Source organism: Gorilla gorilla, chromosome 9 (assembly GCF_029281585.2).
Source record: "Gorilla gorilla gorilla isolate KB3781 chromosome 9, NHGRI_mGorGor1-v2.1_pri, whole genome shotgun sequence".
Taxonomy (NCBI): Eukaryota; Metazoa; Chordata; class Mammalia; order Primates; family Hominidae; genus Gorilla; species Gorilla gorilla.
Genome location: NC_073233.2, coordinates 10,851,972 through 10,879,604, shown reverse-complemented (window position 1 = coordinate 10,879,604; position 27,633 = coordinate 10,851,972). Strand labels below are relative to the sequence as shown.

Here is a 27,633-nt window from a genome sequence, read left to right as displayed (position 1 = left end):
GCCCATGGAAAGTGCTGTCAGACCACTACCAATGTCCGCTTTAGGACCCAGGGCTCTTAAGTCAGCTTGTGGTGAAAGCTGCCTGGCCTGGGACTCACTCTTCAGGGCAGTGGGCTCTCCCCTCTGGCCCAGGACAGGTCCAGAAATGCCATCTCCATCAAGTCCTGAAATTGGGGACCCCAAGAGCCTACTTTGTACTCTACCCCCTCCCACCATGTCTGAGCTGGCACGCTTTACTTTACCTTCTGCTTTTCTCAAATGGGAGTTTTGCCCCATAGCTACCACAGCTGGTAATGGGCTGAGTCTTACCTGAAGCCAGCATGTCTGAGGTTCAAAGTCCGTTGACATAGTACCTGGGTATTGCTGCTGTTTATTCAGGGCCCAAGGGATCTTCAGTTAGCAGGTGATAAATGCTGCCAGGACTGGTTCCTTTAAGGTAGCATGTTCCCTTCTGGCCGAGGGTGTATCTAAAAATGTCATCCAGAAGCTAAGGTCTTATGACTCTGACCAGTACCCTATTCTACTGTGGCTCAGCTGGTATCCAAAATGCAAAACAGTCCTCCCCACCCTTTTTTCTTTCCTCTCCAGACAGAAAGAAGTGGTCTGTTGTCGCTGTGAGCTGTGCAGCCTGGGAGAGAGGAGTGATGCAAGCACTGCTAGCAACCCCGGCTTGTGTCTCAGTAGGTCATGTTCTCCCCCCGTCTACTGTCTCCAGGCCGGGTTCCACACTAGCACTCATCTTATAGTTGCAGTTCCCATGGCCTAGACTGCCTTTCAAGTTTAGATTCCCAGAGCACTTTAGCCCTTAGTGGCGAGATTTGCATGAACTCATGTTCTAACTGTTGGGATTGGTGATTCTCCTCTGTCTAGGGATGGTTTAAGTGTTTCCTCTGTGGGTGGGCACCAACTGAGTCTGGGATGATTGTCCTGTCTGCTCTAACAGGACGGCACTTAGTTCATTGCCTCACAATTGAGTTCTCCCTCCGCCAGCACCTGGAGATGCTCACCACACTGCCACCGCCAGAGGTAGTTGGGGGTGGCTTCAGCACTTCAAGACTTTTTTTCTACCTCTTTAGTCCTTCTTTCAGTGACACAAAGTTAAAACCAGGTACTGTGAGTGCTCACCTGATTTTTTTTTTTTTTTTTGGTTATTATGAAGGTGCTTTTTGTGTGTATAGATAGTTGTTAAATTGGTGTCCTTGTGGTAGGGACTATTGGTGGTGCCTTCTCTATTCCATCTTGCTCTGCCTCCTGGAAAGAACTCTCCCAGCTTGCTTTTTATTGTTAGCAAAAGGATAGAAAAGAAGATACTATGTTTTAATCTGTGTCTTTACATTTAAAGCAGACTTCTTGTAGACAACATGGTTGGGTCTTGTTTTTAGTTCTTTAATCTGCTCTAAACTTATTTTTAAAAATAAAAAGTCAAAACTTGAATACAAACAACATGGCTACAGATCACATACCCTTAAAAATAAAGACAGGACTGGTTAAACATTATTTTTTTAATCCTAACCAGACTCAGCTGACCTATTACTGTCCAGGTCCTGAGGCTGAAGAGGTATCCTGGAATGTCTAATTCCTCTGGATTCTGAACCTTCTTTCCTTGTTCATATTGATTTAGTCATCTTTGTACCCATCTTGCATTGGAAAATTGGAATATATTAGAATTCTGGGGATTACTCTGCAAACACAGGGAGAAGTGACAACAAGAAAGCACAGTTCACGAGTTTCTTGCCCCGGAATATCACACAGAAAAGCAACCTATGAGGTATCAGAAACCCTGTCCCCAAAGAACCTCGAAGTGGCCATTGTGACTAGAAACAAACATTTCTCAATACCTTTGCATCCCCTCAAATTCTAGATTGCAAGTATATCTTGGGGGTGCTCTTTCATCCTTGCTACACAACTCAACTTTTGGCTTCACCCCAAGACTCACATTGTAGCATGAACATAGTATATTGGGGAAAGAGAACAACTTTTCCATACACAGTATACCTAATGCCATTTGTTCTCTCATATTACAACTTGAGACAAACATGTTAATTTCAGGGAAGATAAGATGATGCCAGCTATCTCAATTTAAGTCAAATCTTAACTTTGGAATTCTCAGTTGATGTGTACAAAAGCAATTAATGACAATAAATTATACTACTTTAAAAGCCTGACATATATAGCTATTTAAATCTCACAAAAATTAGTGAAATTGATTCCATCAGCAATATTAAATAACTGAAGTTCATCGTACTAGTCAGGGTTCTACAGAGAAACAGAATCAACAGGATGAGTGTATATAAAAATATATATTAAAGAATTGGCTAACATAATTATGGAGGCTGACAAATCCTAACTTCCACAGGATGAGTTGCCAAACTCAAGACCTAGGACAGTCAATAATTTAGTTCTAGTCTGAAGACCAACAGGCTTGAGACCCAGGAATAGTCAGTGTTTCAGTTTGAGTTCCAAGGAAGGAAAAAAGCTGATGTTCCTGTTTGAAGCCTGTCAGGTAATAAGGGTTCTCTGATCAGGGAGGGTCAGCCTTTTTGTGTAGTTAGGCCTTCAGCTCATTGGATGAGGTCTACCCACATTAGAGAGCAATCTGCTTTACTTGGTCTGCCAATACAAATGTTAGTTTATTTTTAAAACATCCCACAGAAACACCAAGAATGATAGCCTGGATAAAGAAAATGTGGTACATGTACACCATGGAATACTATGCACCCATAAAAGGAATGAGATTGTGTCCTTGCAGGGACATGGGATGAAGCTGGAAGCCGTCATCCTCAGGAAACTAACACAGGAACAGAAAAGTACCTCATCTCATAAGTAAGAGTTGAACAATGAGAACACATGGACACACTGGGAGGGGAAGAACCCACACCAGGGCCAGTTGGAGGGTGTGGGGTGAGGAGAGGGAGACCACTAGGACAAATGACTAATGCATGCAGGGCTAAAAACCTAGGTGATGGGTGGATAGGGTGCAGCACACCACCATGACACGTGTATACCTATGTAACCTATACATTTTGCACTTGTATCCTGGAACTTAAAGTAAAATTAAACAAAATAGGCAAAGACATGAATAGACAGTTCTAAAGTCAAACAATAGATGGCTGGCGAGGCTGTGGAGAAATAGGAATGCTTTTACACTGTTAGTGGGAATGTAAATTAGTTCAACCATTGTGGAAGACAGTGTGGCAATTCCTCAGGTATCCAGAACCAGAAATACCTTTTGACTCAGGAATCCCATTACTAGGTATATACCCAAAGGAATATAAATCTATTTGCAGCACTATTTAAAACAGCAAAGACATGAACCAACCCAAATGCCCATCAATGATAGACTGGGAGGTGTAGGTAAAATAACCACAGAAATGGACATAAACTATCTCAACTTGTGATTACACATATTTTTAAGCAAAAACAACTTGAAAAGAGTAGAAATAGAATGCAAATTTACAATGTGAACAACATTTGTATTTGAGTAATTTTCTTTGTATAGCCTAGATTTTTATATTAAGATTTCTTGATAATAGCAATGATTAACCAAAGAAAAGTGTTTATTGGTTAGGCCAATACCCAAGGGGTTTTTTTGCACCTTTTGTGTGTGTGTGTGTGTGTGTGTGTGTGTGTGTGTGTGTGTGTGTGAACTCAATATCCCTCTTGGCATCCTTGAGTACCTCTGGCCCCAAGGGAGGATTGTCAGAGACCTGGGGCCAGCCAAGAGCCCAGAAGCGGGGAGGTGGGAATAAGTCTGTGTTCCAGTCCTTGGAGGTAGAATGTGATGGGTGGAGTGGAGACTGTTTCCAAGAGGGTAACTAAATATCCAGATGGAAGTGTGCAGGCTTCTCTGTGCAACTCTTGGGAAGTAACTGGCTGTTTTCAGAACCTAAAAAAAAAAAAAAAAAAAAAAAAAAGCACATAAGAAATTGAAGAGATCAGTGGCATGGCCTCCCCTTGACAGTCAAATTTGTTCCAGCATCCACGCAAGAGATGAGCACTGTTAAGAAACAGAACCCAGGGCTCTACAGACAATACTCCAGTGGGTAAGCACATTCCAGAGAAGGGGCCAAAGTTATTGGAAGCAATCTCAAAGTTTCAGAAACTATATTTGCTTTTGGGTCCATCTAGGTCCTTCCTCACAGATCTAGTCAAAAGTAGAGAAAATAAGTTGAGTATAAACTGCCTGAGATTGAATCAAAGGAGAAGAAGAGTCCCAGGGTGGAAGGCTTGGTTGCCTAGTACTTCTTCAGAACAGGAGAGAAAAGATTGGACTATTCCAGCCTGATCAGTCTTGTCTTCTGCTTCACAGTAAGGCAGCCTTCTCTCCTGACCTCATTCTCACACTATTGGCAAGTCTCTTCAATTGATTGTATCCACATTAAAGAGGCTAATCACACCATGGGAAAAAATAGTCATATGAAATAGCACTCTGTCTGTATCCTGTGGAAGGGATCAAAGACCAGAGAGGTAGAGCAGGTAAGAAGAACACAGCGCCCACTCAGAAGCCAGGCTTCGTAAACATCAGCTTTCTCTGTATATACATACACACATTTACAAACAGCTCATTTAATACATGAAGCAACTCCAAGGTAGCTATTGCTCCCCTGCATTATACAGACCAGAAAACAAAATAAATACTTTACTGTTGCTGGCTCCGTGACATTACGCAATGTAGAGTTAGTATTTGAACTTAATCTAATCCGTGCTTGTCACCATAACAATCTCTCAAAATCCTTGGACTCACTGTCAAAATGCCTCTCCCAGGGTTTGTGGGCATGTTACCAGTGTCCAGGTAAGGATGACTTCAAGTGGGCTGACACAGAAAATATTTCAGTTCAGACCACCATTTAAGATGCCAATAAGCTATACACACACACACAATAACAGTATGTTCAACTTTCTCTTGTCCCAGCTTTCTCTGGACACTTTTTGTGATGAGTAGCCACTCTGTTGACTTACCCTCACAATTGAGTGGCTTCCTTTCTGCTTTAGGATGATGGTCCACCGTAATTTTAGAGAAGATGTTAGGTATTCTCATTTTATATATAAAATTGTACATTGACTAATGTTCATCTTGGATCCCTGTTCCATCCATACAATTCCTACACTTTTGCAACATCTCCTAATCTAAGATGTCCTATGTAACAAACACAAGGAAATCACTCCAACATATAAAATGTAAATTTTAGTCTATTCCCATATTAGAATTCAGGGAAGGGCAGCAGCTGTCATGTGCCAAGAGCTTCACACTCATCTCATTTGTTCTACATACTTATCCTTTGCAATATTCTCCCCACTTCACATATAAATTAAAGGGAGGCTTCAATAGGTTAAGCAATTTGCCCAGGGTAAGATGGTCTGGAAGGGAAATCTGGCTTGTTGGTGGCGAGTCCGGTGCCCTGAGCAGCTGTGTGGGGCTGCCTTCCAGGACCTCCTTTTCTTTCCCGTCTTATCCAATGAATCCAGAGCAACCTTACTTTTGGGCCCAGAGGAAATGACTTTACATACATTATAACTTATTTACATATCGAAGAATTAGAGTCACTAAAGGATCAGTTAACGTGGAAACACTCATGAACCATTAAGTTCACAAAATTTTCATATTTCTATTTAGCACTCAGTCAATGCCTGACCAGATGTTAACTCATAAAAGGATAAACTGAATGTTGGAGCCTGAATTAAGGAGCCATGAGTCTGCACAGGAATGTTTCTTATGCTTATTTGCTACAGAAGTGTAATTGCTGTTTACATTTTAGATAAATTGAAATGTGCATGGGCTTGTTTGAGACAATTTGGGGGAATGTGGTGACTATGGTGTCTCTTCCCCCTTACCCACCCACTCTGGTATAGACTGGAGATACCAAAGAAGGGTGATCTGGGATAAGGGCCTCAAAGGATATAAAATTTCCCTAGGTAAAAACCAAACAGGTGGTGAAACTTAGCAAAAATGTGTGGTGTCATGAGACTTGCTGACTAATGGTAAGAATGGTCAGGAGGGCAGGCCTGAGACAGGACACGTCAGACCCTCTGATTCTGAACCCTGAGGATGTGAACAATAGGATTCCTTGCTAGACTTTTAGAAGCACGTAAAGGACAGAGGGAAAAAAAATAGACAAGGATTTTTATAAAGTGATCTTCCTGTCTCCTCACAAGGAGGCCAAGAAGGATGTGGTTGGGCAGAAGTGTCTTGCTGACTGTCTTATATCAGTCCATTCTTTTTAAATCCCTATTAGACGGACAATATCTAGTAAAAGTTGCCCAAAGATGTATTTCTTCTATTATCTCAAATTATAGGTGATATCAAAATTCTTGCCAGGAAAACTTAATAGACCCTGTCCTTAGAGTAAACATTTCTTAAAAACTCATATATTTTCATTTTGTTTAACCATCAAGTCTGGGCAACTTTAAATGTGAGTGGATCATGAGGTCAAGAGATCAAGACCATCTGGCCAACATGGTAAAACCCCGTCTCTACTGAAAATATAAAAGTTAGCTGGGTGTGGTGGCATGTGCCTGTAGTCCCAGCTACTTGGGAGGCTGAGGCAGGAGAATCACTTTAACCCGGGAGGCGGAGGTTGCAGCGAGCCAAGATGGCGCTACTGCACTCTGGCTTGGTGATAGAGCAAGACTGTCCCCCCCAAAAAAAAGTAGGTCCTGTACTAAATATCTTTGATCAACTAGATTTGACAATCTGAACAAACCAATATTAAACCCATTCAGAGAAAAGGTAATGTGCTTCCCTAGTACATTTACCATAGCACATTTTGTCTTTATATTTTTAGCAGATTTTGATATTTTATAACCTTATTTTTAAAGCTCTTGATCATTTTTAAAGGCATAATAGAAAAAAGCACAAATCTCATCCGCCCAAAATTAACAGACAAAAGCTGGGTGCAAATCTTCCATTTTCTATTTAAAGGTGTGTGTTTCTCTCTCACATGCATACTTTAATACAATTAAACCATAGTTGAATCTGCCTCCTGCTATTCCCTGACTTATTATACTATGATGTGAACATTATACCAGGAACTGCTTATCTTTAAAAATATCAATATAATCTAATTCACTGAATGGAGGTACTAGAATTTAAACAATGCTTTATTTGTGAGCACATTATTCCAAATTTTCATTAGTAAAAATTAGTTGCAAACATCTAATCGGTATGTTATTAGTGTTGCTATTGATCAGTGATGAGAAGCATATGCAGGCACTGGCTAAACATGTTACATGGATTTACATTTAACTATTACATGTAGAACTCTTTTGTACTTTGTTTCCTTCAGAAAAAGTTCCTTAGAGTAAAATTATGAGTTAAAGGGGGATGCATAGTGTTGGGGACTTTTACAGTGTGGTAGGGCGATTTAGTAAAAATCATGAGCATAATTACGGATCATTAACAGTAGGTATCATTACGGATAATTTATTTTATAAAACACGAACTGATTTTTTTTTCAAGTTGGCATTCAGAATTCTTTATTATAGGCACCACCAGTCACCCTGGTTGGAAATGAAAATCTAGTCTACAGTTCCCGAAGCAGTATCGCTCACAAGAGTAAAAATCTAAAACTAAGAGCTCCTGGATACCCCAGATCCCTGAATATGTTAACCCCTGATAATGCCTGCTCCGTGCCTACCTCTTTCTGGCTCACTGGCATCCCTGGCCTGGAATCCCTGCACATCTGGCTCTCCATCCCGTTTGGCTCCATGTACCTGGTAGCTGTGCTGGGGAACATAACCATCCTGGCAGTGGTAAGGATGGAGCACAGCCTGCATCAGCCCATGTACTTCTTCCTGTGCATGTTGGCTGTCATTGACTTGGTCCTGTCAACCTCCACCATGCCCAAACTACTGGCCATCTTCTGGTTTGGTGCCCACAACATCGGTGTTAATGCCTGTTTGGCCCAGATGTTCTTCATTCATTGCTTTGCCACTGTTGAGTCAGGCATCTTCCTTGCGGTGGCTTTTGATCACTATGTGGCCATCTGTGACTCACTGCATCATACCTTGTTGCTCACCCATGCTGTGGTGGGTCGTTTGGGGCTGGCTGCCCTCCTCCGGGGGGTAATCTACATTGGACCTCTGCCCCTAATGATTCGTCTGAGGTTGCCCCTTTACCACACCCAAATCATTGCCCATTCCTACTGTGAGCACATGGCTGTGGTCACCTTGGCATGTGGTGACACAAGGGTCAACAACTTATATGGAATGGGGATTGGCTTTCTGGTATTAATCCTGGATTCATTGGCCATCACTGCCTCCTATGTGACGATTTTCAGGGCTGTAATGGGCTTGGCCACCTCTGAAGCCAGGCTTAAAACCTTAGGGACATGTGGCTCTCACATCTGTGCCATCCTCGTCTTCTACATCCCCATTGCTGTTTCCTCTCTCACACACCGCTTTGGCCATCGTGTGCCTCCCCATATCCATATCCATATCCATATCCTTTTGGCCAGCATTTACCTCCTCATCCCACCTGTCCTCAACCCAATAGTCTATGCTGTCCGCACCAAGCAGATCCGAGAGACTCTTCTCCATATTGAGGCAAGGACTCAAACCAGGTTGACTGTTCTATATCTTTTTATTTTAGGTTCAGGGGTACACGTAAAGGTTTGTTACATAGATAATCTGTACAACATATCCCTGTGACATGAGTTTATTTCATCACCCAGGTATTAAGCTCAGTACTCAATAGTTATCTTTTCTTACAGGGCATATAAATACTTAGTCATTACAGGACAAAGCTCTGACTGGGGAAGCCCATGAAATGTCTGGGTCCTACCTGAACTTTGAGGATAAGAGTCTAAGAGCAATCTTAAAGTCTATGCTGTTTGATCATGGATTTTCTATACAGTATAGACCTAATATCTGAAAGTGAAGAAAATCAGGGCATGAGTTTTTGTACAACAATTCCCTGTTTAACTATAAAATTAAGCAACATAAGCGTACAGGCCACAGAAAGCAAGATAATTTTTATCCTTCACTTTTTTGGTATAAAACGTCATTCCTCTTTGTAGAATGTTATAAAGCAGAATTTCTAGAAGTCAGAATTATGTTCTAACATCTTGGGCAGTTTACAAATTCTGTTATTAAAGGTCTGGAAAATCTCAACTGTGTTGACAAGTTTGCCAACCTTTTGGCTTGCCCCAGAAAATGCCTTCAGTTGAACATAAAAATATAAGTATGAGAAATCTTAATAGGACTTGGAGTGAGATCTTACCACGCACAGGAATTAAAATCTTCAAACCAAGTCCTATCCCATTTAAACAGACAGATGAGTTTGCAGTATTCTGTATCTCCTAATAATAGGGTTAGCTGAGAGCAGGGAAGAGTAGACAGAGAAGGGCATTAGAAGATTCCATTTCAGAGGCCCTGAGATTGGCATATCTGGTAGACAGGAGCCACACCGAAATAACGAAACGGCATAGAGGGAAGAGGGTAATGGGATTGTGAAGGGGGTTGGGGTAACTGATAAGCCAAAGATGATGAGAATAGATGGAGGCCCTGTGGTGCATGTAAACTTTGAAATGCTTCCAGATCTCACTGGGTAATTCTTGTTGATACTTCTGAATTATGATTTGACCACTTTCATTATTCACTGATCACAAAGGTTCTGTAATGAGGACTACTTCAGGCCAGAAACCTGCAGGAATTTTGTGGCAATGCATGACAAGTAGACAAGTAGAATGAAGCAGTCACTCCCAATCCTAGTGACCCAGAGTTATGATTATGTACATCTTAGTTCTCAGATGTTTCCAATATTAAATCATTTAACTACATTTACAAAAAATAACATCTAAGAAGGCTAAAGTGACCACTCTTAGGTTAAAAATAAGTTGCTTTAGTATTTTTAAAGACAAAATTCTAAAGAAGCCAGTAATCAAACCAGAGCTAGCATATAAACTTCATATCACTCCCATGAACCCCACCCCTGCCCCCGCCAAAAATGTAGGAAACTGTAATTGCATGAGCTCTTTTCTAAAGTTTAGCCTAAGCCCCTGAGCCCCTGAGCCCCTGAGCCCCTGACTTTATAAATTTCTATGTCCTCAATCTATGCCTAACTCCAGGATCAAGTTGAGTCACATTTAATTTTCTCTATCGTCTTGACAATAAGAGGTGGTCATTCCTCCATCTTTATCAGGGTCTCTGCAGTCCAATGTCTGAATCTAACTATTGAGAGAAGATAGGCTTCTATGAACATAATTTTAGTGCCAAATGTAATCTACTGATTAGTATCTTTTCCTCAACTCCAAATAGAAGTCTGGGTCGAAACTTATCTTACAGATGATCTCCTAATCAGAAGTCCAGGCACTGGAGAAGATGATATTCAAGTCCAACAGTAGCACCAGTGCTGAGGAAGGTGACCAGGAACTTTTGTCACAGGATATCTCTTTGGCATAATGCCTAAAATCTTTTTATACCATGTAAAGCAGAGTGTGCATATAGTGTGGGGCTCTTAAAACCTGGCCTTAATTAAAACTAGTAGGATTAGTATTATACTAAAAACTTCCTGAAAGAATAACCTTAGAAAACCCATATCAAAGTATTTTTCCCTGGAGCATCTGCTGGGTCTGTCACAGACCAGGACCAAATACCAATCATTTCCAGTGTCTTCACATGGTGTTGAATGGTAGCAGATAAAGAAAATATCACTTGTATGTATGCTACTAGTCTATCCAGGGACAACCACTCATGACAAGTTCTATCATACTTGGGGTATGACCTGAAGTACATTACAGCATTTAGTCCCACTGTCAGCAGTAGTCATGGGTAGGCCACTTCCTGGTAAACGGGTTATCTCCAAACAGGATGGAAGGGAACATACACTGGAGAATGCATATTATAAAAATGAGACAAATAAGTCCAACAGTTGAATCTCTTATTCAAAGCCAATGTCACATTTCCCTGTCACACAAATGTTTCTTTCCCATCACTAACACTTACAGTGGAAATAAAATACACTACCGTCAACCCCTTTTGAGTCTGCAGGTCTTCACGGAAAAAAGCAAAGATTGGGAGACACTTGAGAGAGGAGGCATTATTGTGATTTTATGTTCTTAACAGGTGGCTAAGAACCTCTGCTCTGAAATCAAAGACAGAGATGGACCTGAAACAGTATCTGTCAGACCAGACGTGTTGTATAATGTAAGCCTCAGTTTCCTCTTGAAAATGAAACCAATGGCAGCCCCTTACAGATATTTTATAAGGATGTGATAATGTAAAATGCTTCTATAGTGCCTGGCACATAAAGAATAAAAACATGCCTCTTAATACTTACCATACACTAAAAGGCTCTGGGGGGTTGGAGGTGGTGATAATGTGAGAAGAGTAACTGGAACAAGTTCCAGGAAAGGCCAGAGAATGTTCTCATAATGACTTATGAATGTACTGGTTTTGGCTTCAGAGAGCTCCCTCCATTTGCTTCTCTGCAGAAAGTTGTATAAACAGAGCCCCCTTTTCTCTGCTCCCCTTGACTGCCTGGCACCCACTCATGTACCTCTGAGGCTTTTCAACTAGAGTTACACCCACCTAATCAGCTCTGTGCTGGTAAAAAACAAAATACCCCTAGATAATTCCTTGTATAACAAGCATAAAACTTAGTCACGCATCCAGTTATGTAAAACTATAATTGCCTTCAGCTTTTTCTACATCAGCCAGAATGGGTCTTTGAATAAACATAAAATGAGTCATAGACAACAGCCACATTCTACCAAATCCAATTAACATTGATCTTAGTTGATTCCAGTTCATAATTCATTCTGATAAAATTTTCAAAACACCCCCAGGAGTTTTTCTATCACCTTCCTGTGTTAGATATAAAACTGCAGTAGAGGATGAAATGGGCTTTTACAAAATTGTCACAGTGGAAGTCACATGAAAGAGGAATGCCTTCTGCTTGCTGTTCCTTGTCTGGCCTTCAAGCCAGATGTGTCTTGTTCTGTAACATATCGTGCTGCCTCACATCATGACCTGTGGGCACTGACCTCCTGGATTTTCTGGTATTGTTGATCCACTGAAATCAGTCGTAGGATCCTGGAAGAGACCAGCTGGTCCACATCTGTCTGGAACCCATCCTTCATCCTGACTGCAGGACTCTGTGCAAACTAGCCAGTATGATCATTCTTGCTCTTAGCCAAGTTCCTCATCTCTCTGTGTCCCAGGAGCACTCAGAATTCACCCCACAGCACTGGGAGTCTTGGGAGCCTCAGCTTGAGGGTGTTGGGGGTGTGCTGATCCCAACGAATGTCTCCTCTACTGCCAGGCACCAGAGGATCTTTTGTGCTTAACCTAATCTGAAGCCAGGAAGAAAAACCTATTCTACCACTTTAGATCCTTATAGAACTCTTCTGTATTTTGTGATCAAGACTCTTGAACTGAAAAGATAAGAATTGGATGTATTTGTTCTCTGACCTGATTTGACATCTCCCTAAGGTAAATGGTGAGCCCAGAATTTGCAGACAGAGTAGAAGTGGTCACAGAAGAAATGAAAATAATTCCCTAGGGAATTATTTGGGATATTCGTCTTTGTCTCCATAGTTTAATGTGACCATTCTTCATAAATTATGCACTGTCCTGCCATTCCTGAATACTTGGTCAGTCAGAATGGAGGCTTTTGGAGAAACATTTTTTCCTTCCTATCATTTGCAAACCTCAAAGTTATATTCATGGCAGAGTAGCCTCTGTCCTGCTAGAGAGGCTTAGTAAGAGGCCCTGGCTGTCAGGGCCTTCTCTGGCTGTACTCTAGAAGTTCAGGTATTGGCCCTGAGAAATGCCTCTGCAGAAAATCTGAGAATAAAAGCCTAAATCTGAGGGATATGACCTTCTGGAAATACTGCCTGACCAACACAAACCAGTATTATGTCTTCAGTGTTTTAAAATAGACTAATCTCCTTTTTAGGAAATATGGTTGACTACTTTTGTCTTCAGCAACTAGAGAAAGTAAGTTCACATGGAACAAATCGACATTAGCCCAAGTGTCCAATTATTACTAGCAATGATGAGTTGGAACGAGCATCTTCCGGTAAGAATATTACTTCCTGTCTCAGTATTCATTGGTGAAATAAGCTGGATAAAGATGAATGTGATTAATAGATACATAACCTTTCAAGGGATACAAGTATGAGGGAAAGGGAATAAATTTCACCTTTTGGAATAGCTAAATTAGAAAGATAATTAGATATGATAGAGAAAATAGGTGGGCTGATGGACCTTTACTTAGACGAGCCACTGTTATTCTCCATTTAGCTGAGACTTCTCAGATGTGTTTAATGCCATAGGGGCTTTGTACTATGTCATCTTGACCAAGCTGGAATGACGCTACCCAGACTTCCCTTCCCTCTGTGGTTCCTGGCTAGGCTGGCCACAAAATATAGTTTTGTGACGCCAGAAGGCAGAAGTGAAGCAGCAACCATTCTCTGAAGGGCAGCATAGAGCATCTGGTACTGCTGCAGCTCATGCTGCTTATCATTGATTGCAGGTTCACCTCATTGGTTTGGGGCATCATCTCCTATTTAAATCCCTTTCCTTCTGTTTCTCCAAGTGCTAGACTAGGTACATTGTGCAGCTCTATGGTAAATGGCACCAGCTCCTTTTGAAAATCACCTGCATTGTCAAGGTTTGAAATAATGAAGGACAGAAATAGACTCTAGGCTGTCCTTGTATATTCCAGTCCATCCTGGCTGCTGTTTAATTCTCACTTTCTGTCAGTTCACATCCAGGTTTTCTTCCTGACTGTTAGCCCTGTTGACCTAAGGTCTCATACGTATAATAAACCTTATACTTCATATCATTCATAGTATTTCTGCCTCTTTAATCAATCCTAAGAAGCTTGATACATCAGACTTGTCTACGTACCCACTCCTACCAATCAAAGGCAGGAAGGAAAATCTATAGTCAGCATTACTCTATAAAACTTTTTAGTGGAAGCATAAATTCACTTTCTCACTTTAATGATTCCTTATGTTATCTTGCCCGATCATTTTGACAGTAAGAATGACATCCACCCACAGTGCTAAGATAGCTTGCTTCTAAAGGCTGCTTTCTCCTCTCGGATTCAGTGTTCCATAGAAATGGGATTATTTATAAATCTTTTATGATTATTCTCTTGAAGAGCTGAAGAACCAGAGAAATGGCCTCATTGTTGAGCTACCACTTGAGAATAAACCATTTTTAGATAGCCTCGTTATAGACTCTGCATTCCCCTCATCTTTCTACACTGGAGCCTCTCTGCACTTAAGCCTCCTCACCCCTAATTTTACCTATCTCCTGCTGCTCAGATGTGTTCAGGCATGGCAACCTCCACAGTCTCTAAAGCATAATTGCATGGGGAGATGTTGCGGACTGAGGCTGCTGCTTCCCTTTTCCACTCTTATGAACCTAAATACTTTGGTAATCAGCCAAATTAGTCGATCATGCTCTTTATTTAGGTGCCCTTAGCTTTGAACAATGGTGAGGAGTGAGAAGCAGAAACAAGTTTATGTCAAGTTGCCAACTTCCCATGACAAAGCAAACAATGAAGGAGAATATTTTCAGGAACAAGAGCTAAACGCTCTCATGCATGGCATTCTTTCATGACCAGAAGAGTTGGAGAGAGGGGTAAGATACCATAAACCCTAAAACAAAGGTGGTGATCTCATGTTTTCTTTTAAGTTGATATTTCTGCAGGAAAAACTGGACCAAGAATTCTATCCTGTTTAAAAGGAAGTAAGAGGCTATTTAACTTTTAAGTTCATGGGTACGTGTGGAGGATGTGCAGGTTTGTTACATAAGTAAACGTGTGTCATGGTGCTTTGTTGTACAGACTATTTCATTAAGCCTGGTATCATTTTTCCTGATCTCTCCTTCCTCCTACCCTCTGGTAGGCCCCAGTATGTGGTGGTCTCCTCTATGTGTCCATGTGTTCTCATCATTTAGCTCCCACTTATAAGTGGGAACATACAGTATTAGGCTTTTTGTTCCTGCATTAATTTGCTAAGGATAATGGCCTCCAGCTCTATCCATGTCTTTGCAAAGCACATGACTTTTTTTTCTTTTTTATGGCTGCAGAGTATTCCATGGTATATATGTACCACATTTTCTTTATCCAGTCGATCACTGATGGGCATTTAGGTTGATTCCATGTCTTTGCTACTGTGAATAGTGATGCAGTAAACATATGCATACGTGTGTCTTTGTAACAGAATGATTTATAATCCTTTGGGTATACACTTAGTAATGAGGTTGCTGGGTTGAATGATATTTCTGTCTCTAGGTCTTTGAGGAATTGCCACTCTGTCTTCCACAATGGTTGAACCAATTTATACTCCCATCAACAGTGTATAAGTGTTCCCTTTTTCTCCGCAAACTTGCCAGCATCTGTTGTTTCTTGACTTTTTAATAATAGCTATCTGACTGCCATGGTATCTCATTGTGGTTTTAATTTGCATTTCTCTAATGATCAGTGACGTTGAGCTTGTTTTCATATGTTTATTGGCCACATATACGTTCTTTTGAGAAGTGTCTGTTCATGTCTTTTGCCCACTTCTTGATTTTTTTTTTCTTGTAAACTTAAGTTCCTTATAGATGCTGGCTATTAGACCTTTGTCAGATGCATAGTTTGCAAAACTTTCTCCCACTCTGTAGGTTGTCTGTTTACTCTGATAGTTTCTTTTGCTGTGCAGAAGATCTTTAGTTTAATTAGGTCCCATTTATCAATTTTTGCTTTGCTGGAATTGCTTTTGGCATCTTTATCATGAAATCTTTGCCCATGCCTATGTCCTGAATGGTATTGCATTGGTTATATTCCAGGGTTTTTATAGTTTTGGGGTTTTTTTTTTGTTTTTTTAAATTTTTTTTATTGTACTTTAAGTTCTAGGGTACATGTGCACAACGTGCAGGTTTTTTACATATGTATACATGTGCCATGTTGGTGCGCTGCACCCATTAACTCGTCATTTACATTAGGTATATCTCCTAATGCTATCCCTCCCCCCTCCCCCCACCCCACAACAGACCCTGGTGTGTGATGTTCCCCTTCCTGTGTCCAAGTGTTCTCATTGTTCAATTCTCATCTTGAGTTAATTTTTGTATAAGGCATAAAGAAGGAATCCAGTTTCAACTTGTTCTCCCAGCACCACTTATTAAATCCTTTCTTCATTGCTTGTTTTTGTCAGGTTTGTTGGAGATCAGATCATTGTAGGTGTGCAGTCTTATTTCTGAGTTCTCTATCCTGTTTCATTGCTCTATGTGTCTGTTTTTGTACCAGTAACATGCTGTTTTGATTACTGTAGCCCTGTAGTACAGTTTGAAGTTGGGTAGCATAATGCCTGCAGCTTTGTTTTTGCTGAGTATTGCCTTGGCTATTTGGGCTCTTATTTGGTTCCACATAAATTTTAAAATATTAGGTTGGGCAAAAGTAGTCATGGTTTTTGCTATTGAAAATATTTGCAAAAACCACAGTTACTTTTTCTCACCAATCTAATAGTTTTTTCTACTTCTGCGAAGAATGCCAATGGTAGTTTAATGGGAATAGCATTGAATATATAAATTGCTTTGGGTGTAGTATGGCCATTTTCACAGTATTGATTCTTCCTGTCCATAAGCATGGAATGTTTTTCCGTTTGTGTCATCTCTGATTACTTTAAGCAGTGGTTTGGAGTTTTCCTTGTAGAGATCTTTCACTTCCCTTCTTAGCTGTATTCCTAGGGATTTTATCCTTGTTTGTGGCAATTGTGAATGGGAGTGAGTTCATGATTTGGCCCCTGGCTTGACTGGTATATAGGAATGCTAGCATTTTTGCACACTTCTTTTGTATCCTGAGACTTTGAAGTTGCTTATCAGTTTAGTAAGCTTTGGGATTGAGACAATGGGGTTCTCTAGATATAGAATCATGTCATCTGCAAACAGGGGTAGTTTGGCTTTCTCTATTCCTATTTGTATGCCCTTTTTTTCTTTCTCTTGCCTGATTGCTCTGGCCAGAACTTCTATGTTGAATAGGCATGGTGAAAGAAGGCATCCTTGTCTTGTGCCAGTTTTCAAGGGTGATGCTTCCAGCTTTTGCCCATTCAGTATGTGATTCATCACATAAACAAAACTAAAGACAAAAACCACATGATTATCCCAATAGATGCAGAAAAGGCTTTTGATAAAATTCAACATCCCTTCATGTTAAAAACTCTAAGTACTGAAGGTGCACACCTCAAAATAGAGCCATATATGACAGACCAACTGTCAACATCATACTGAATGGGCAAAAGCTGCCAGGCCATTTCTAAAGAGAATGTTTGTTCAAGTAAAGCCCACCCTTACCTACAATCCTATACTCCTGCATTCTTAGACTTCGTTCCAGTTTGACCCCACACCTTGTGTTGCTTCTTATTTGGGAAGCCTTATTTCTACTTGAAACGCTTCAGCTCAATTACCATTACATCTGATGTCTGGCATATCAAGGAAAGTATAGGAAAGAACAAGGCATATGGAAATGTTTTACTCTGGGACCAGAACAAAAGTTATGACCTAAAATAGAGGTTAAAAGTTAATATGTAGAACCTTAGGGGTATTACAGCACAAGGCTCTGGGTGTGAAGTAGTTTCACCATGCAATGGTTACCAACTTGTCAGAGGCTTATGAGACAGAACACCCACACAATTTACATGAAGCAGATTTATTATTTACAGGTAGGCACCAAAGGGCAATAGAGGCCTAGAATTCATGTCAAGCTGGTCCCCCAAGGCTCAGGAAAGCTGACCAGGATAGGTTGAGTTTCATCTGGGTGTGTGTCACATTTGAACCACACCTGAGGGACCCTAGAAAGCAGCCCCTTCTGGGTTTTGTTCCTGAGGCAACATGACACCCTGGGCTAAAACATTGAAAGACATCCTGTTTCTAGGGAGAACTAAAGCCAGAGCCAGTCTGTTCCATCCAGTTCTTTTGTATCTCAGGATGTTGTATTCCCTGCACATTCTATAATTCTGTAGAACTAAAAACAAGGGGAGAACCAGGTCAGTCCAAGGCCACCCAGAAAACTGTTGTACACTGGGGAGAGGATCTATGGCATTGGAGCACTGTCTATACCTGAGGTTACAAGCTAGAACTAGAGGGAAACAGTAACATGCCATTCAGAAAATTTAGGGATTTAGTGTCAATGACAGCAGTTATTGAACTTTTTTCCTTTGGTCAGATACTAACGTGGGTGCTTTCTGATCATGATGGATACAGATGTCATCTTCAGATTCTTGTATCTACACACTCCCTTTTCTGTGGGTGATACTGCTGGGAATAGCAAAAGCTTAGAAACATAGGTCGGCTAGAGTCAGGAGACTAGAAGCAGCAAGACATCAGTCACCAAATAGACTGCAGTTAGACTTCCGACTAAGTCCTCAGAAAACTCTGAATTAGTCACCATAAAATCAGGCAGTAACTAAGCGTATGAGATGGGAATTCTGGCAGCACTGGGCTGTTAAGAATTGGGTTTGGAGAGAGGAGACAATGAAGATACTTGGTGCTGGTCCTTCACACTTGGTCTCCTGTCCTGTTGCTCTCATCCTGTAATCCTTGAGCACAAGAATTCCATCTTTGATATATTTAAGCCTCATACATTTAAGGCCTAATAAATATTTGAATGACTGAAGTTTGAATGGATAAGACAGTTAAATTGTATATCACCCATGGAGTTTATATCTTGATACAATTAGGATGTTTCTGTCTTGAGGCTTCAGGAAAAAAAAATCTTAGAGCCATAGATAGCTATCGGTTCTACCAACAGCCCAAGCCAAATGCTTGGCAACGGACTTGGCAATTATTAACAATCAAATATTTTCACTGTTTTGCATACAATATTAGATCCTCAGTTACTGCTTAACCTCAAGAAGGACTGAAACTGAAAACACTAAAGTCCTAAAGTGGGGGTGAAGAGTTTTTAAAAATATTTGTAGACTGATAATGGGATCATCTAAATCTTTCCCATTCTGGAAGTTTCAGATCAAACACCAGGGCTGAACATGTTCTTCAGAGAGATCCTCCAACATTTGCCATGAACTCCTTAAGTGCATGAAGAGATGTATAGTTTTTAAAATCATTTTAAGTTTATAACTACAATTTTTATCAGATTAAATAATTTTAATAGAATTCCTGGATTATAGTAAATATTGACATCTTAAAATAATACTGGATGTCATCACAATGGCAGACAAGAAGATAACAGGCAGAGTAGAAGATGCCAGCCTTCATTTCCCCACATATACCTACCCACACAACAAATAGAGAGCTATCCACAAATCAAAATAGCCCTGGGGGGCCTCAAGAGCCAATTTAAGAATCTGCAGCAACACAGTGGAGCAAAAGTAGAGAATATCCACACAAAGGATCACTGATGAGAAGGGCATACCTGAGGTGGCTACAAACAAAGAAGACAGGGGTGATTGTGTCAGCCATGGGGCAGGAACCACTGTGGTTCCCAGTGTGGTCTGCTCTGAAAAAGAAACCAGCATCTTCTTCAACTTAGGCAATCAATGACCATTCATACAGGAGAACCCCAGAGAGGGAGACACAGCTGTACACACACCAAAAAACAGCTGCCGTTGTGCCACTCCAGGACTAGAGCTACCACTTCTCCCAATACTGCATGTGCCCCAGGGTCCCAAGCCATGGCCACTCTGCAAGTGCCCACATTCCAGATCCTGGCTCTGTGGCTGCATTGTGCCTACCCATGCCTCTGACACCAGATCCATCACCACAGCAAGCTAATTCACACCCAGACCCTGAAGCCAAAGTCTCTCTGTGCATGCCAACACTTGAGACACCAGCTCAGCTACCACTAAGAAGTAGCTAGCCTGTGCTCCAGTCCTAGATCTAAGGCTGCACAATGTAGGCCCATGCCTCAGACACCAGAGCAATTTGCACCCAGAGCTAAGGTCTCAGCATGTACCCATAGACAGCTAGACCCCAGATCCATTGTAGCTTTACGTACAACTGTGCTCCCATCCATGGCTGCTTCACAAGCACCCACACTTCACATATCATTACCAATTTAACCATATAAGTGCCTGAACCCCAGGTCCTGGTGCCATTACCACCCCAGGCCCAAAGCTATAGTCCTTCTATGCATGCCACACTTCAGGCCTCCATGAGCACTACTCACCAGACATGGGTGCCATTGCCAACTCAAGCAGGCCTGCAAGTTGTACCCCACGCTAAGAGGGATCCCCTCAGCAATAACTTCCCTGAGGGGAGAAAAGGATTTGAAGGACTCCAGCAGTCACTGCCACAAAAGACACTCCAACAGCCCTCACTGCTTCTGCAGACATCCACAGGGTTGGCCACTGAGGATCCCTGAAATTTTAGTTAACATGATCTCAGCAGACAGAGCTGTGTGGAGACTATACCGACGTGCCATCTTCAGTGCCAAAACCACTGACTCACACCCAGCTAGTGCCTTCACCCCTCTTTTTAGGGGAAAGTCTTTCCCCACCAAAACCAGTCTATATAAAGTCTGGAAGAGATGACTACTCCACTAAATGAAAAGACAATGTAAGACAGAAACTTGAAAAGCAAAGCCATCACCATAAAAAGAACATGATTTCCTAGCAGCTGACCCCCAAAAATGGATATCTATGAACTACTTGATAAAGAATTCAAAATAATTGTTTTAAAATATCTTAGACTCAAGAAAATAGAGTAACAATTCAAAAAAAACTAGGAAGACAAATGTAACAGATGAAATTTTTAAAATTCCGGAGCTAAGCAATACAACAAAAATGAAAAAACATCAAATAGAATCAACAGCAGAAGTGATCAAGCAGATGAAAATTTGAGAACAAAGGAGAAAAAGGTTAAAAGCCTATGGAATTTATAAGACAATATCAAGAGAGCTAATTCTTGAATTATAGGAGTTTAGGCAGAACAAGAGGAGAAAAGGACAAAGCTTAATTTAAAAAATAGGTAAAAACTTTCCAATCTGGGAAAATATATAAATATCCAGGTACAAGAAGGTAAAAGGTTTTAAATAAGATTCAATCTAAACAAGACATCAAGGCATACCATAATCAAAGACAAGGAGAATATCCTGAAAACAGCAAGAGAAAAGTCACCTATCAGGGAGTTCTATAAGTCTGATAGTGGCTTTCTCAACAGAAACATTATAGGCCAGACAACATACTCAAAGGGCTGAAGGGAAAAAAGGCTAATGAAGCAGCGTTTACCCAGCAAGGTGTCCTTTGGAAATGAAGAGAGACAGACTTTCTCAGACAGCCAGGAGATGAAGGAATGCATCAACACCTGACCTGTTTTACAAGAAATGCTAAAGGAAAAATTCAAGCTGCAAGAAAAGGGAGCTAATTTGTAACATGAAAATAGCAGACAATATAAAACTCACTGGTGTGTGTTTTTTAAAGTACATGCTCAGATTCAGAATACTCTGATACTCTAATGGTGATAATATAGTAATATGTAAGTTACTTCCATCTTTAATATGAAGGTTAAAAGACAAAACTGAAAATAGCTACACTAATCGTTAAGGGACAGACAATATAAAAGATGTAAATTGTGACATCAGAAACATAAAATGTGGGTGAGGTTGAGTAAAGCATAGAAATGTTTAATCAAAGTTATCAGCTTAAAATAGCCTATTACAATGTTTTCTGTAGGCTTCCTGTAAATGTCAAAGCAAAAACTTATAGTAAATACACAAAAGATAAAAAGTAAAGAATCAAAATATACCACTACAGAAAATTTTCACAAAGGAAGATAACAAGATAGAAACCGAAGGCCCTAAAAAAACAGGAAACAGTTAGCAAAATGGCAATAGTAAGGCCTTACTTATCAATAATTACCTTGAATGTAAATGAATTAAATTGTCTAATCAAAAGACAGAGTGGCTTAATAGATTAAAAAAGACTCAACTGTATGCTGCCTGAGACTCACTTCACCTGTAAAAACACACACACCAACAGTAAAGATGGTAAAATATATTCCATGCAAATGGGAACCAAAAATAGAGCAGGGGTAGATATACTTAGATAAAATAGAATTTAAGTCAAAAACTGTAAAATGATAATATATGTTGATAAAGGGGTAAATTCATCAAGAAGATATAACAATTGTAAGTATATATGTGTACCCAACATCAGGCCACCTGAATATATAAAGGTAATATTAATAGACAAAGAATGTATAATACAATTACTAGGGGACATCAATACCCCACTTTCAGCAATGTACAAATAATCAAGAGAACATTCATAAGAAAACTGACTAAAAACTCTCTAGATCAAATGAACCTGATAACCATATGCAGAACATTTAATCCAAGAACAGCAACATACATATTCTCAAGTACACAAAAAAACATTCTCTAGGATGGATCATGTTAATCCACAAAACAAGGCTTAACAAATTTTAAAAAATCAAAATCGTATCAAGTATCTTTTTAGACCACAATAGTATGAAACTAAAAATCAATAACTGGAAGAATTTTTGAAAACTTACCAATATATGGAAACTTAAACATTTTCCTGAATAATCAAAGGGTCAAATAAATTAGAGGGGAAATGAAAGATTGAGATAAAAATGGAAGCACAACACACCAAAACTTATGGGATGCAGCAGAAGCAATCTAAGAAGGAAGTGACAGCAATAAGCGCCAACATCAAAGATCCCAAACAAATGGCCTAAATGTTACACCTCAAGAAAATAGAAAAAGAAGAAACTGAGCCCCAAATAAGTATGAGGGGAAAAAAGGCATGAGCAGAAATGAGACTAGAAAAACAATAGAAAATATAAATTAAACTGGGTTGTTTTCTTAAACAATATAAAACTTTAGAAAGTCTGAGAAATCTCTACAAACCTAAGAATGCTCAAAATCAGAAATGGAAAACATTGTAACTGATACATATAAATATGAAGGATCACTAAAGACCACTATGAATAATTATATGCCAACAAATTGGATAACTTAGAAGGTTATATGTTTAGATTCCTAAACTTATAACCTACAAAAACTAAATCATGATGAAATTTAAAATATGAGTAGATGAATAAGTAATGAAATGAATCAATAATTAAAAATCTTCCACCAAAGAAACTCAAGAGCTGATGGCTTCATTGTGCAATCCTACCATTTAAGGAACTAATACCAATCCTTGTCACACTTCAAAAAATCGAACAAGAAATACTTCCAAACTCATTTTACAAGAGCAGCATTTCCCTGATGCCAAATCCAGACAAGATATAAGAAATGAAAATTATAGACCAGTTTATTTCTGAATATACATGCAAAAATCCTCAACAAAATACTAACACAAAATTCAACAGCACACTAAAGAATCATTTAACCATGATCAAGTGGGATTTATTCCAATGATGTGAGGATGGTTCAGTATATGCAAGTTTATAAATGTGATACACAATGTTAACAGTATAAAGGACAAATCATATGATTACCTCATTAGATGCAGAAAAAAACTGACAAAATTCAACATCCTTTAGTGACTTAAAAAAAAACTATCAACAAATTAAGTATAGAATGTTGTACCTCAGCCAGGTACAGTGGCGTGGCTCATGGCTGTAATCCCAGCACTTTGAAAGGCCGAGAAGCGTGGATCACTTGAACCCGGGGGTTGGAGACAAGCCTGGCAACATGGTGAAACCCCATCTCTACTAAAAATACAAAAAATAGCTGGGCATGGTGGCACATGCCTGTAGTCCCAACTACTCAGGAGGCTGAAGGTGGGAGGGTCACTTGGGCTCTGGAAGGTTGAGGTTGCAGTGAGCCATGATCATACCACTGCACTCCAGCCTGGTAACAGAGTGAGAGCCTATATTTTAAAAAAAAAAAAAATTGTACCTTAACACAATAAAGATTGTATATGATAAACTCACAGCTAACAACACTCTCAAAATGAAAAGTTGAAAGATTTTCCTCTAAGACTGGAAACAAGACAAGGATTCCCACTGTCACCAATTGTATTCAACATAGTGCTGAAGTCTTAGAGCAATTAGGCAAGAGAAGAAAATAAGATATCCAAATCAGAAAGAAGTTAAACTGTCCCTGTTTACAGATGAAGTAATCTTGCGTACAGAAAACTAAATATTCTACGCACAAAAAACTGTTGGAACTAATAAATTTAGAAAAGTCATAAATAAAAATCAACACATAAAAATCAACAGTGTTTCTATACACAATGAAATATCTGAAAATAAGACAACAATTCCATTCATGATAGCTACAAAAAATAAAATGTAGAAATACATTTAACCAAGGAGTTAAAGACCTGTGCATTGAAAACTATAAAACACTGAAAGGAGTTGAAAATACAAATAAGTGAGGCCAGGTGCAGTGGCTCACACCTGTAATCCCAGCACTTTGGGAGGCCGAGGCGGGTGGATCATGAGGTCAGGAGATTGAGACCATCCTGGCTAACACAGCGAAACCCCGTCTCTACTAAAAATACAAAAAAAAAAAAAAAAAAAAAAAAAGCTGGGCGTGGTGGCGGGCACCTGTAGTCCCAGCTACTTGGGAGGCTGAGGCAGGAGAACGGCATGAACCTGGGAGGCGGAGTTTGCAGTGAGCCGAGATCGCGCCACTACACTCCAGCCTGGGTGACAGCAAGATTCCTTCTCAAAAAAAAAAAAAAAAAAATACAAATAAGTGAAAAGATATCCCAAGTTTATGGATCAGAAGAATATTTTTAAGTGCCCATACTATGCAAAGTGATCTACAAATTCAATGCAATCCGTATTAAAATTCCAATGATGTTTTCCTCATGAGTAGAAGGGAAACATCCTAAATTTTATATGGAACCACAAAAGTTGTGAATAGCCAAAGCAGTCCTGAACAAAAAGAACAAGTGCTGATGAGGATGCAGAGACAAAGGAACATTTGCACACTGTTGGTGGGAATGTAGACTAGTACAGCCATTATGGGGAAAAACTATGGCAGTTCCTTAAATTAAACTCTCATATAAAGTATAACTTTCATATGATCCAATAAAGCCTCTTCTTGATGGATATCCACAGGAAATGAAAACCTCATGTTGAAAATAGGTCTGCACTCACATGTTCATTGCAGCACTACTCACTATACCCAAGATATGGAATCAACCTAAATGGCCATCAACAGATGAGTGGAGAATGTGGTATGTATACACAACGGGATACTATTCAGCCTTAAAATCCCATCACTTGCAACAATATGGATGAATGTGGATGGCATTATGTTATAAGCCAGGCACAGAAAGACATACTATATAATCTCTCATATGTAATCTACAAAAGTGGAGATATATGATGTTCAACAAAGCCAGCAATAACAAGCAATAGGGAAAGGACCCCTATTCAATAAATAGTGCTGGGATAACTGGCTAGCCATATGCAGAAGATTACTCCTGGATCCCTTCCTTATACCATATAAAAGAATCAAGATGGTTTAAAGACTTAAATGCAAGTCTGAATAAAAAAACATATCTGATACCAGCCCTGTAGTTTGAACCTACTTCAGGGAATCGAGTACAATATAGTCAGTTCAGAGAAGGTGGCATGACTACAGATCCTGTGAGGGACAATTCTGCTTCAGAGAAAGAGAAAAGCAGGCTAGGGCTCCAAGGGAAAATCAAGGTACAAATAAGTGAAATTATCAAAATTATATGATATTATCTGGGCCCAAAACAATTCATTTGACGACAGATTTCTGAGGATTGTGGTCAATAAGCTTGGTGGTAAGCTTGAGCACTCAGAGTACCCCGGGGACACCAGGGGACAAGCCAGTACTAAGTACTCGACTTATTTAAACTTCATAAAAACCCTCCTGTATTATCTCAACCCTGTCCCTGTTCAGCCCTGCTGTAGGGCTCTCAACCTCTTCTGCCTGTTTGGCCTGGTAATGAGGCCCTCAACCCTATCCCTCCACAGCCTAGTTTTCCATTTCTGAAGCCTGATTCTCTTTCCACAAATCAGGCTCTCTTGAAGTCTCAGGCTCCCTTGAAGCCTGGGTCTGTCTCGGAAAATCAGGTTCCCTTGAAGCCTGGGTCTGTCTCAGAAAATCAGGTTCCCCTGAAGCCTGGGTCTCTCTCGGAAAATCAGGTTCCCCTGAAGCCTGGGTCTCTCTCGGAAAATCAGGTTCCCTTGAAGCCTGGGTCTCTCTCGGAAAATCAGGTTCCCCTGAAGCCTGGGTCTCTCTCGGAAAATCAGGTTCCCCTGAAGCCTGGGTCTCTCTCGGAAAATCAGGTTCCCTTGAAGCCTGGGTCTCTCTTGGAAAATCAGGTTCCCTTGAAGCCTGGATCTCTCTTGGAAAATCGGGTTCCCTTGAAGAAACCTCAGGCTCCCTTGTAGCCTGGTCTGCAATTACCGGGGCAGCCTGGATTTCAGGCCCATGAAAGATCTGCTCGGCAGGTAATCTCGTCTCATCCTGGTTTACAGGTTCTCAACTCTTCCTCCATTCAAAATTCCAACTTCTTTCTGCTTCTGGTCCGGTCGCTACTGTGACAAGTCACATACATTCCTAAAAATGACACTTCTCTTATGAGGGCTATAGCACAGGCAAGAGAATATGGGGATCCCGAAGCCTGGCAATTTTCTCTAATTTTACAACCTCCAATACCTGCCTTCCCTGTGGCAAAAAAATCAGCCACAACCCACTGATCTTGCTTAGCAGGCAGCTGATCTTGCGGCACCTTCACGCTCCGTGTTAGTATCTTGTTTTTCTGCAGCACAACTGCAGTTGCAACAGCCAGTTTGGTTACTGCCCCAGAAAAAATCCAGACTTCTTCTCCTTATCACTATTTAGGAATGCAGCTAGAAGACAAGGTTATTAAGCCCCCAAAAATCATTGTTCCCCTCACCTGATTACAAGTCCAACAGGCTTTTGCAACCTGCATTTCTTGGCAAGTACATTTGGCAGGTTTCCCGGGTATAACTGATTATCATTATCCTAATGTAAAACTATTCCGGTTCCTTAAACTCACTTCTTGGATCTTACCTTAACATTACTAGAAACACACCATTAGCTGAAGCTGTCACTGTTTTTACTGATGCTTCCTGTAATAATGGCCAAGCAGCATGTACCGGGCCAAGAGAATGTGTTCTTAACGCAGGAGCTATTTCAGCACAACGAGCTGAGCTGATCGCTGTCAACGGCTGTTCTTGAAGATTTCCCTGAACCAGTTAACATTGTTTCTGATTCGGCCTATGTAGTACATGTTGCTCGCAACATTGAAACTGCCTTAATCAAATTTCTGCCTGATAACCTAATTTTTCTTTTCCAAAAGTTTCAATCTGTACTCGCAGCAAGGTCTTCTTTCTACATTACTCATTCGGGCTCACACACCCCTTCCCGGACCCCTCTCGGCAGCAAATGCCAAAGCTGATACATTAGTTGCTCCCGTTTTTACAGATGCAGAAAATTTTCATGCTTTAACTCACGTCAATGCTGCAGGACTCTGGAAAAAGTTCCCCTTTACAGGGAAACAAGCTAAAACCATTGTACATCACTGTCCTACTTGTCAAGTGTTAATGTTACAGCCACTTTCTTCAGGAGTTAATCCTAGAGGACTTTCACAAAATGCTCTCTGGCAAATGGATGTGACTCATTATCCTGCTTTCGGCAAACTCTCTTTTATACATGTAACTATTGACACCTTTCCTCATTTTATCTGGGCCACTTGTCAA

General features: G+C 40.3%; 1 protein-coding gene across 1 annotated transcript; it reads left to right on the top strand.

Annotated features, from left to right (window-relative positions):
* The first annotated feature begins 7,599 nt into the window (after positions 1–7,599).
* LOC101141331 (olfactory receptor 52M1-like) lies at positions 7,600–26,298 on the top strand. Its single transcript, XM_063710822.1, has 3 exons — positions 7,600–8,558; positions 25,654–25,846; positions 25,924–26,298. Exons 1-3 carry the CDS (start codon positions 7,600–7,602, stop codon positions 26,296–26,298), a joined length of 1,527 nt encoding a protein of 508 aa, XP_063566892.1.
* The last annotated feature ends 1,335 nt before the right edge of the window (positions 26,299–27,633 follow it).

Coding starts and splice junctions, on each gene's coding strand:
- LOC101141331 (XM_063710822.1), top strand. CDS start 7,600: ATGTTAACCCCTGATAATGCCTGCTCCGTGCCTACCTCTTTCTGGCTC. Junction 8,559..25,653: donor GAGGCAAGGACTCAAACCAG/GTTGACTGTTCT, acceptor ATTTGACGACAG/ATTTCTGAGGATTGTGGTCA. Junction 25,847..25,923: donor TCTTCTGCCTGTTTGGCCTG/GTAATGAGGCCC, acceptor TCCACAAATCAG/GCTCTCTTGAAGTCTCAGGC.